Source organism: Macrosteles quadrilineatus, unplaced genomic scaffold, assembly GCF_028750875.1.
Source record: "Macrosteles quadrilineatus isolate MER2022 unplaced genomic scaffold, UCM_ALF_1.0 Scaffold_5__1_contigs__length_97177068, whole genome shotgun sequence".
Classification (NCBI taxonomy): Eukaryota; Metazoa; Arthropoda; class Insecta; order Hemiptera; family Cicadellidae; genus Macrosteles; species Macrosteles quadrilineatus.
The window spans coordinates 67,844,266-67,856,532 of NW_026542598.1; the positions used below are offsets into that span (position 1 = coordinate 67,844,266).

Consider the following 12,267-nt stretch of genomic DNA (forward strand, 5'->3'; position numbering starts at 1 on the left):
TGTACAAAATATTTAAGAGGGCATTACATGATTACATCAATACTACACCATTCAACTTTACGTTAAAGAAAGAAATTCAAAGTATGTCAAATAAATGCTACCAACCCTGAGTTCCTTGGTGACCTCCTCGTAGTCGGACATAAGCACTGACAATTCCTGCTCGATCTTGGTGCGGGAGGCGGATAAGTTGACGTTGATGGTTGTCAGCTCGTTAACGCGGCTCTGGCTGTCCTCGTACATCTGCTCGGCAGTGCGCTTGCCTCTCAGGGCGCTGTCGTAGTTAGCGCGAATCTCCTCCAGCTCAGCGGTGATGGACTGCACCTTGCGTGAGGCGATGGCGTACTGGTCCAACGTGACGGCCAGTTGGCGCTGCATCTCGTCGTAGTGGGCTTGTAGCTCCTGTGAAAATTTAGAAATTTAATTCAAATTTATTTTTATACTATTAACAAATTTAATGGAAATTATTGCAAGCCCTTGCATTTCATTTGTATGCTGGGCATTGAACAAAGTTGAAGACTACTGTTGCAGCACTCATGCAGAGGAAATGGTTTTTATCCTCCTGGTAGAGTGATCGGAATGTATTGACTAATAAGATGGAAAACTATTTTGTAAATCACAACGGTTATGTCAAAGGTAACGTGATCCACCAGAACAAAACCTTAGGCTAGGCCATATAAAGATACTTCCTCGTAGATTTTTATCATATCATCGTGATGGATTAGCTGAAGACAATTTTATGTCTGTTTATGTATGTTTTATGCGCAGGTATTATGTTTTTATTATATGTTTCTTTTATTTATCCAAATCTATAAGTAGGCCTATTTTATTTCTAAATACTACGATGTATATTTGTAAACTGCTGTCTTCCAGTATTATATCTAGAAATTAAAGCAAAAGTTGTTAACGCTCATTTTTAGGGTACATTCTACACTGTACACACTCTACTCTATGGTTTCTGATAGTTGTATTTAAATTGTAATACACTTAATTTTGGCTCTGGAAAAATATTGTAACTAAAATAAAGATAGTGTATTATTGGTTTTCTAAAGAAAAATCTATTCTAGACTTGATTGGGATACAAATTTTGCTTTGACAATAGTAGTTAGTTAATGTGAATATGAAACTGGCAACACCTCTAACCAAACATTTTCTTCTTAGCCAGCTGTCACAGAGCCAATATGTCTGTTTACATCTCTATTCCTGCTGTATTACAAGCAAAATGTTCCAACAGATTAGAAAATTTAGTTTTGTTACTAAGGAAGTTACTTCTAAGAAGTACGCTATAATATAATAATTATTATATAATTATCTTAGAAGACTTTCAATTGGGGCTTTACTTGTTTTTAACATTACTTAACTGCTGGTTTGCTGTTTGGATGCAAAATTGTAAAATAAGATGTTTTTAAACATGATCAGAATGTTGTTAAACACCTAAAATAACAAAATATTGTTTTCTACTGTTTTTCATTAAATCATTTATAACATGTAATTTATGTATTTTTCAAAACTTTTGGTCAGTTTTTTTTCAACTGTAAACTTAAGCAAAAAAGTAGTTGACAACTTCTATGTTCTATATTTCATTAAGTGAGACAGTGAAGCATAACTGAAAAATACAAAAAAACATTGTAAAAACCCCCTAAAGCTTAAAATGATTTCAAACATGTTTTGCTGATTCCCTCTAGTTAATAAATTATTCACAGAAACTGCAAATTTATAACAATTGAACCACAGTTTAAAACCAAATCATTATCAAACCGAGTGCTTACAGTGAGTTGGAGTGACTGCTTCTTGATGGTCTTCTGCAGTTCGAGGTTGCTCTTGTTGGCGACGTCGAGTGACATCTCGAGTTCCGTGATCTGGATCTGCAGCTTCTTCTTGATGCGAGTGACTTCCGTCTTCAGCTTGGTCTCAGCCTCGACGACGCGAGCGCTCAGCTGTTCGATCTCGATGCTGGTCTGCTTGCTGAAACATGCATAGTGAGGAATTTACAAATGTTTGATTGAAACTTTAGGATTTAGAGTTAATTTTATGAATGATGAACTAGTGTAAAAATTATTTTCTTTATTTTAAAAAACTAGCATATCTTTAATGGTATTATGGATGTTTACTGTTCATTAATCAACTTCATTTTACAGACATAACCACATTTTACGATCGTAAATGAATTTTATATCACTACTACTTCCTTTAACACAAAATTTCTATAAGTTTCAACCTTAAAGACTAAAAAAATTTAAAAATATTCAGACAGAATGTATTATTGAGTATTAAAAAAAACTTAACTATCGACCTACCTCTGAATTAAAATCTTCAATGAGTTTTTTTTATGTGTTTACTGTCAGTTTTATGAATTTGTGAAGCTCATGATTTTATTCCTAGTTTCAAATACATTGAAAATGATTACCCTAGCGCTGCATACGTTCTTAGCATAAGTTTCTAGATATTTGCCTGATGGATAATAGTAGAATAAGATATTTACAAGAATTAAGGCAACAAATATATTGAATCAAAAATATTGAATTGTATATATTTTGAAATGTACAGACACTTTTATTACTCTTATCTTTATGACAATACAGATTTACTATTTTTTACTGTCACAAAATGTATATGATGCTAAAATAGGTTCTGAAAACTTAAAAAATATCAAGGATACATTCATGACTACCATTAAAAATGTAGTAATTATTTTACTAAATATATGCTAGAATCCGTCACAACAAGGTGCTACATTGCTTATATGCTTCATCCTAAATCCTAACATGCACGATAAATTTGAAAATTATGATCTTCAAAGTTTCTCTAGTAGGTTTGACCCATGAACTCAGTGTCCATTCTCTCAAAGGTTACTCCATTCAAAACTACGCTTTCATAAAGATTATCTTGTGACTTAAAAATATGAATAATAAATCACTATCTATTATCATTACCGTTTCTTTATACAAATTGTATCCAACCACAAAATGTACTGAATTAGAAAATCAAAAACCGAAATACCTTTTATCCTTGAAAAAGGAAGAAGACTTATGATCAAAACATTTGAGATTGTGTTGCAACTCATCCAGCGGTCTCAAAAACTCTCCCTCGTCTACAAATCTAGTAGTGAGTTTGGTTTTCATACTTTGGCTCATGTTTTTGGTCATAGCTTCGTGCACTTCATAAGCGTGTTTATGCTCAAAATGTTCTATTGCTTTTCTCGCCTCAGATTTTGCCTGTAACGATCGTTGGATGCTGTCGTAGAACAATTTCTGTGAAATTGCCATTCTGGATTTTCCTCTTAGCGCATTCTTAGTAGACACCGTTATTGGGTGGAATCGAGCTTCCAGAGCTAAATCATCCATGGTCTTCATTATGCAGTTTTTCACAAATAACTATACAACTATCTCAAACTTGGAATGTGTTTGCACAATTACACAGTTACCACTAAGTGAATTAATATCAAACTCAAAACAACCACCCTCACACTTCCGCCCAAGAACAATTAAGCACTGGCCTCTACTTGGCTGATTGGCGCAGTTGCTGGCAAAAAACCATCAATTTTTGGCCATTCGTTGGGAGGAACGCCACGACTATTCTTGGAAGCATTCTGCTCTCCAACGCTATTTAGAGCTGATGACTATCAAACATCGAAACAATCAATTTGGCAGCCACAACGCCAAAGGTTTTAACATTTGTACGTCTTAAATCCCTTTGTGGGGGGGAATATTGATCGGTATGGGGTTTTTGGAATATTTATTCTTGCAAATATTTTCAAAATTACTTGAACAAAATGGTATTAATTTGACTTTTTTCTCCCTTCTGTTAAAAAACATCCAAAATTTCTCCTTTGGTCTATACATAATGTTTTCCTCTAGTACTTTATGTGCTACAGAAAACCTGCGGACTAAGCAAAATTCCATTTACATGGTTGAATTTCATAAAAATATTCCCCCTGCATTGTCTAATTTATTACCTATTTAAATGACATTAATTTACAGGGAAAGAAAAAAGTATATGTATGTTTGTTATTGAAATGTTAATACAGTAGAGTCCCGCAAACTCGGTGTAATGTGGACTGGAAGGTGCCGAGTTTGTGAAATGCCGGGCCGGGTTATCGAGAACTAGGGTTTAAAAAAAACAATAAAACTGTTAAGCCTTTTACCTGCCTTCTTTATTTATATTTATAATAAAAGTCAGTATTAAGTCATCAGATATAGTTCAACACATCCTTTTTACAAGTTGCGAATGATTTGACTTGAGCTGAATTGAGTCCATGTTGAACTCGGACTCAAAAAATCACTAATTTTCTGAGCCAGGTAATGGCCGAGTTATCCAGACTGCCGGGTTATCGAGTGCCGAGTTTGCGGGACTCTACTGTAGCTTAGTTTTTGTGTTACAGTTTGGGGTCATAATGGGAAAAGCCAATTTTTACCCCAAAACCCCTACCCCATAAAACATGTTCCTTTCATCTGATAATGCTGGATTGTGAACTTGTTCATATAAATAAATGTGTGTGTGTATAATAAATTAATGCAGATTTAATTAATGTAGGCTATGCAAAGATCTAATAACATTGCACCTTTGACCTTTACATTGCATGTTAAATTGGTAAGCCAGCTAGTAATGACTGCAGAAATGGAATAGTGAATCAGCAAGTTCTGGATTATCAGCCTAAGCTGCAACCCATTTTTAGCAACATGTTTCGTACCATTTTAAACACTATTTTTAAGCTATTGTGTAAAAAACCCACAAAATAGGAAATAAAACTTACATTAGAATTTTTTTTACTTAAAGAATAATTCTTCTTTTAATTATTATTTTTTAATTAATTAGCAAATTTGATTCTTAAATAGTAAGTAAATGTTTTAGACAAAAAGTTAAATAATCAAATATGTCTGTCAGTGAATTAGAATATGTATTCCTGTTATTTAAAACATTTATTTGTAATAATAGGCAAAGAACAAGCTTAAAAGATGATAGAAAAATATAGGTTTTTGGCTTAAATAAATGAAAAATAATGACATAAAATGAGGTTACTAACCTGTCGTCAATCAATCCTCTATTGTCTTGGATGACTAGTTTCGGGGTTAAAACCCCATTTTCAAATCTCTTCAGTCTTCAAAAGTCAAACATATTTTTTTTTGAAGACTGAAGAGATTTGAAAATGGGGTTTTAACCCCGAAACTAGTCATCCAAGACAATAGAGGATTGATTGACGACAGGTTAGTAACCTCATTTTATGTCAATAGATCAATCCTGGAGGCAAATTATGTATAAAAAATGAAAAATAATGCTTGATTCAGAGTGTGGTGGCATTTTAAAACTGCTCAATTTCAACCAAACAAGGTTTCTGAGTTCTTGACTAGATCTGTAAGTTTTATGGCATCAAGTGCATTATTTTCAGACCTTCTTGTATTTCCTCTGATCCCTAGACCACGAATGTTGGCAACAGTAGGAGTATCACTAGCCAACTACATGAAAGGTCACTTGTAGCAGTGTATTTCATAAGTTTCAAGTAGTATTTTATTAATAGCCAATTACCAATGCACTTCCCACTATCATATTACTTGTGATTAATGCCTTTACATTGGCATTGCCAATTTATTCATAGATTAATGAGTTATTTAATATTGAAACAAGGTGAATTCATAACCTACTAAAAAAAGATTAATAAAGCTAAGATGACTAAGCTGTAATCAGTCTGTTTTTTCAAATAATTATAGCTGTCAAATGTTAATTAGTGATGATGAATACCAATACATTTTAATAGTTTATTGTTCTTCCATGTCATTGATAAATAAAATAGATCTCTTTACAGTATTTATTTTAAGACTTCTTCTTTAGTGTAATGGCGTACCGTACATATTTAGTGCATTAGCATCATACGGCAGATTCATGTAGTCTGTAATACTAGAATTGTGAAAACGGACTTGATATGTGTTTTGCTGGCTACACATATTTTTCCTTATCTGTAAAGACTTTATTGTCATCATATGACTTGTCTACTGGAGAATTTTCAGAATAGCGGAAACTCATATGTATTGTAGTATAAAATGTCATATCATTAAGACAATACCACTTTTTATAGTGGAGTAGAAAAAGTGATTCTACGCACTTTCTGACTAAGCTCTTCAACACTCATTCAACTTTTTCCTTCCTCAGGTTTGCACCAGAACCACCCAGATGGTAGATGAGTCAGCAGCACATTTGTATGACAAGGTTCTTGACAGAGAACACTGTCGATCGTGAGTTCAAATCTATATGTATTCATAAAATCTACAAACAGCATGGCTTCTTTATCTAACCCCAGATATAATGTGAGTTTGAATGAAACCTTTACAATGTACGTGCGTTGATTTGTCTTAAAAAAAAATAAAAAGATCTGAACAAAGGGCAGGGGGCGTCAAGTGTAATAGTTTCTGCCTTATACCTTATTGGCAGAAAGCAGGTTTGATTCCCAAGAAATAAAAAAAACGTGGGTTTGGACTATTTTCTTTAAGAGTTTCAAAGCCTTTCATTTTTATTTTGCGAGTGTTTGTTTTCTACGCCAATGGAAATTTTTCCCCTTTTGAAAGGGATTGGTCCAAATTCAGGTCTTGTTACTATCTAACGTCCACATAAAGTTTGACTAGATTAGACGAAGACAAAAAAAGCTAAATCACAATAACAAATCTAGTATTTCTCATACTGTACTATAAATTAAATTACATACAAACTACAAATACTCAACATTACTCTCACTTATTACATTGCAGGACCAAACAGATGAAATTTAAAGGAAGCTGCAACAAAAATTCCCTTACCGGATAGACTCGATCTCCTCGTCCTTCTCGTGCAGCCTCTTCTCGGCTTCATGGCGGAACTGTCCAAGCTCAGCAGCCAGCCTCATGGCCCTCTGTTCCTCAGCCTTGCGGCCCTGCAACATTCAAGTGTTTGGTAGAATATTAAATTAAACATAAAGATAAAGTGAATCAGCCTTAACACCATCGACTCGAAATCAAGTGCCTTTAGTAAACAGATATTTCAAATGTACAGTATATTGTTGAATGACAATGTAGATGTATTTAGGATATCATAACAGATTTGGTTGCAAAACCTATCCATAGTATTATCTCGCTAGTACATCTTTTGTATAAAATCTCTTTTCATGAAATTTGGATGAAACGTTTAGGCCTAAATTAACATCAACTTAATTGAGTTTTGGAAACTTTTTTAGTTGGAACCTTATTCAGACCCAATTATGTAGGTACTGTAATAAATTTTAATTCCATTTTTTCATGCTTCACCCAAACCATGTTCAATAATCAATAGAGCAATCAGTTACGTTAAGTACTCACTGTCTAAAAGTATAGACATTTATAGACCAGCTTTAGCAAACTTTTTATTGAAAAAAATCATCGTTGAACAGAGAATGATCCAGTCTAAAATCCTATTATCTCCCTTAAGTTGTGTTACTGTGATATGAAATGTGTGACATAAAGTATCCTATAGTTAGATTTTCAGTTTGGCTTGGTTGACAGTTTGGAGTGTTCAACAGAAATGAGTAATTTACGTCTAGACACTCTTATAGTATCTTAGCTCAACTACAATCATTTTTATTTAAAACCTGGCTACAACTTTAAACTGGAAATAGAATATCTAGTTCTATCGTTCTATTTATATAGTCAAAGGCCGCCTAATACTCACAGCCTCGGCCTCCTTGTAGGCAGCAGTGAGCTCCTCTCGCTCGTTCTCCAGACGGCGCAGTTCCAACTCCAACTCATGCAGGCGGCGGTTGTACTCGGCCAGGGAGTTGCGGGCATCGTGCAGATCATCTAAGCAAAATCAATTATTTATAAAAGCTGTGTTACTACAATGGGATTGTTGTAGAAAATAATCTGCAGAAGACTATTTTAGCATTTTAGACTTTGATGAAGTGATCAAGAACTGAAGGGATTAAAAATTATTAATAGAACCCCGGAGGGTAGGAAAATAGATGAAAGCTGATCATAAAAGGACGATGAGAGGTCCAAAAAAAATCGAAAGGGTCCAGCATAGTTCATTCATTTGAGATAAAATAGGCCTATGCCCAGTTGTATACCCATCTTACTTGATAACTTAGTTATGACAATCTGTCCCCACTCAATCTAACAATGGTAAACAAACATATCTAAAAGTGTTGGACGGCTAATTTATTTTACCTGCACCATACCATTAACATTAATAATGCTAAATCAACAAATTTATAACTCATATCTGAACACTAACCAGAAAGCTTCTTGTTCTCACGGGCCAGAGAGTCCTTCTGTTCCCGGGTCTTCTCCAGCTCGTGGCCGATGCGCTGCAGCTCAGCCTGCTTGCTGCGCAGGTCACGCTGGGTCTGCTCAAACAGGGCGCTTGTTTCCTCCAGACGGGACTTCAGGTCGATGTTGATGCGCTCGAGTTGTTCCACTCGCTTCTGCAGCTCCCGGGCAGTGTTGTTGGCCTGTCACACATCATAGTTGTAAATGATGTACCATTTATTGGAGTTTGAATACTTTCAGTTGAATTTTACAAGCACCAACTCCATTGATTTTAAATTTTTGATCTTAGTCAGCGGTAGGTAACAAAGATATCATCTAATTTACCCAACCAGTGTTGGCAGTACATCTTTTACTCTTATTTGTTTCATATGAGGGTTGTTGGTAAATTAAGGTCTCCATTGAGCTCCCGTCGCAGCCAAGTATAAACAGAGAGAGAGTTGTTGGTAAACAGAGACAAGTTCTGGGATTATTTTGGTGGAGAAAGTTTGAATATCCCGGTTGATTACTGTTACCAGTTGACAGATAAGAATGGAGAAAAGAGTTTGACGTTGAAAATGTGCATTATCGGTATAAGAAGTTTGTAGAAAATAGTATACTTGCACAACGGGGCTGGCATTGGTATTCATCAGTTTCCATCAAAACAGAGATTCAATTTTAGGAATCTTTGCTTGTTGACTTGCATTTTTCAGACTTCTAGGGCTGACCATTGCCTTAAGGAGACACCCCCATTAGTTCTGTCACACAAAGATCCGCTTGAATAATCTGCCCAACTTAGGTCACTTAGGTCACTGCTTCAAACAAGACTGATGAACAACAGTTGTTGGCCTGGAAACATCATGCAAAGGCTTAAGACCACCTCCTAACTACCTCCACCCTTTGTGCACATTGTCAACGTCCATTTTACTCCAATCACATCTGTCAACTGACGATGGACTTCAATAGAGGCTGAGGACAGAGACCTCAGAAATATAATCACAGAACACAATTTATACATAGTGGGAACGTCAATTTTCTTTCTCGTTGTTTTCAAATACTACTACAAGGCCAATTGTGGGCCAAGTTGGAGTGGGAACTGGCTATACAACCTAGTGGATGAAGTAAGAAACATGACGTTGGTCTCAGATTGAACTAGCTTGCTTATGGTTACGACTCACCTTTGACACATATGTAATACGCACACTGATGTTCCCAATGTTTACCCAATCCTAATTTGCACTTCAATTATAAAATTATTTGATCAAATAACTCACCTTCTCCAGATCAATGATGAGGACCTCAACCTCACTCTGCAGACGAGACTTTTGCTTCTCCAAGTTGTTGATCTTAACTACCAGAGACTCAATGTGTTCCTCCTGCTCTTGCAGACGAGTGGTGTACTTGCGGCTGCACAGGAAAAACATTCAAACAATTGTTGTACAAGACTTTAAACTGTAAAGAATAAAAGTAACCTAAGAAGCTGCATGCCTGTGTATTTACACTCATGTGTTCTAAAATGATGTTTGGACATAACCAGTGGCGTAGCAAGGTCTCTTGAAAAATGGACAGTTGCTTTTTGGCAGTCCTCGGCACAGGAACAAGTGGTATGGGAAGTGAGAAATGGACAAATAAATTTTGATAATTTTCCAAAAATGTAGTTTTAACACTAGTTTGAACATTCCTACTTTTAACTAATTCACAATGTAGTCTTACAAGAAATTTAAAATTTTTATTATCGCCCCCTCTAGATTGGCGCTTGGAGCCACTCGACACAGGATTTTAAAAGCTTCAAAATTCTTACATTTGGAGTATTATCACACAATAGGGCTTAAAATCTTTGTTTATTTTCTTAACATTTCAAAGGACCTCACCTTTCATTTTCAATTTGGCTAATTTTCTTTATTTGCAACAAATCATTAGGAACTTTTTTGAGGTCTAGATTGTTCAGTGTTTTTAAGTTTTAAAATGAGTCAACCTGTCTCATTTTGCTTGACACAGATGCATGACACATTCTAACTCATTTATCATATTTTATTTTTCTTCCTTGCTTCTGATAGACCTTCTAAAATACAAGTTTCATATGCACACAGTCCCATCATCCCTTCTTTATTCTTCTTTCATCCTTATCTCTACTCCTTACACCTCTCTTACTACTGCTTTCAAGCCTTTCCATTTCTTCGTTCACCTCTTCCCGTGATTTCATTCACCCTCTCCCACTCGCTTCACCCTACCCCCCTTACTCACCCCTCCCCCCCTAATTATCCTAAAAAAGCTACTCACCGAAGTTCCTCGACTTCCTCAGCGCGGGCCTGGGCCTCAGACTCGTACTTGCTCTTGTACAGAGACACCTCTCCGTTGGCCTTGACCAGTTGTCTCTCAATGTCCAGACGAGCCTCAGACTCTTCCTCCAGCTGTACTCGGACTGACTCCAGCTCCACCTCCACCTGGCGGAGGGAGGCCTCCAGCAGGGAGCGTCTCTGAACAGGGAAACATGTGTTATTGTCGAGTAGAAATGTAGGATTGTACTGTGGGATAGCCTTGTTGAAAACTATTATTGTCCAAAAAGTGGAAAATATTAAGAAAAAACAGATGATATGCAGTAAACATGTAAAATTACGTGAAACAATTTTTTAGGCATGTTTACTGCAGTGACAATTTTGTGAAGGAACCCTCACACATACAACACCTAGGGTACAAACAGTCAGCATAGCCGTCTCTAGTATATACTAGAGACGGCTTTGCAGTCAGTCATCAGGATAATGGCATCACGTCATGATGGGTCAGGTCAGCTTACCATATCACATGCACTGAAGAGAGGTAATAAGAGATAGGGAACGAGGTCGCTTATGTCTCCCCTAGTAAAGTTTTGTTGCATCAATCATTCTTTTACATTATTAATGTTTAGCAATATCAGCTGACAATAATTAAATGTATTTTGAATATATGATGTGGAAAGCAAAAAGGCACCTTTTATCTGGAATATTTGAGTTATACATATTTGAATTCCTTATTAAATTCGAAACCACTTGGTGCAAGTCCCATGAATTAAAGATTTTTTTGTTTAAATTACAGGACTTTGACATTTTGTAAGGGAAAAGGCAGGTCATTTTGAGGAAAAAAGTGATTTAAAAATTTCAAATGCACATAAAAATAGTATTTTAAAATCTAAGCAACGATTAATGTCCACTTGAAGGCGATCCCAATTTTTGTCTTACCTCCCAACTGTTTTCATGAAAATAATTTTACGCCACACTACATTATTTTGACGAACTTCCCACGCAAGGATTTAGTCCAGAAAACAGCTGTTTGCCGCCAGCTTATTCAAATGGAGTTTCATTGCGTACTACTGTACTGCAATGAGTTTTACCGGACACCAATTAGCTGATTATACTGTATTAAGAAGGCAGTGAGTGGTTATAAACAAAAACATAACCTCTCTTAGAGGTTATGACTAGTGATTTTTAGACCTTTAGTTGGTGGAAATATATAAGGATATGTACGGATTTAGTAGTATGGCGTAAACTATCAACTATCGTACGTAACTCGTCCAAAATGTGTGTACCGGACTCGTATGGTAATCTCGTACTCGACTTCGTCTCGCACAGGAACGACCACACTCGTCCGGTTAACACTTCTTATTTTCAGGACTAGTAACGTAATATACTATTTTATTGAAGCATGTCGTAAAAAAAATCGTATTTCAGAAAAGGGGCCTCTTCTCGGCCCTATGTTATTTCTCCATAGAACGACTCGCAACTCGCATCAATAACTAATCAGAAGTAACAAAATGTTTCTTTTTTGCGTGTACCTATGCTAAAAAGGTACCTCTTGTCGGGACCACAAAATTGATGTGATATTTTGTTCTCCTTAAACTAAACATCGTTGTAGTTCTTTAAATTTCCGCTAGGATGCAGGAAAATTAATTTTGTGGACTAATGTCTCTTTACAATGGGAATTTTAGAAATGGGACCTCTTGTGGCTCTGGCTAAATAACATTGAGTGACAAGAAGTACCTTTATCAGGCCACGTA

The 12,267-nt window shown here is 35.8% G+C and overlaps 1 protein-coding gene across 1 annotated transcript in view; it reads right to left on the minus strand.

Annotated features, from left to right (window-relative positions):
• Positions 1-12,267, minus strand: part of LOC128993948 (paramyosin, long form) — a 38,452-nt gene that overhangs the window by 2,810 nt on the left and 23,375 nt on the right. Inside the window, exons 8-14 of the mRNA XM_054418091.1 lie at positions 10,518-10,714; positions 9,512-9,644; positions 8,227-8,443; positions 7,666-7,793; positions 6,783-6,895; positions 1,767-1,962; positions 106-399 (exon numbers count right to left, since the gene is read on the minus strand). Of these exons, the coding sequence (XP_054274066.1) occupies positions 106-399; positions 1,767-1,962; positions 6,783-6,895; positions 7,666-7,793; positions 8,227-8,443; positions 9,512-9,644; positions 10,518-10,714 (1,278 nt within the window). The remainder of the gene's footprint in view (positions 1-105; positions 400-1,766; positions 1,963-6,782; positions 6,896-7,665; positions 7,794-8,226; positions 8,444-9,511; positions 9,645-10,517; positions 10,715-12,267) is intronic.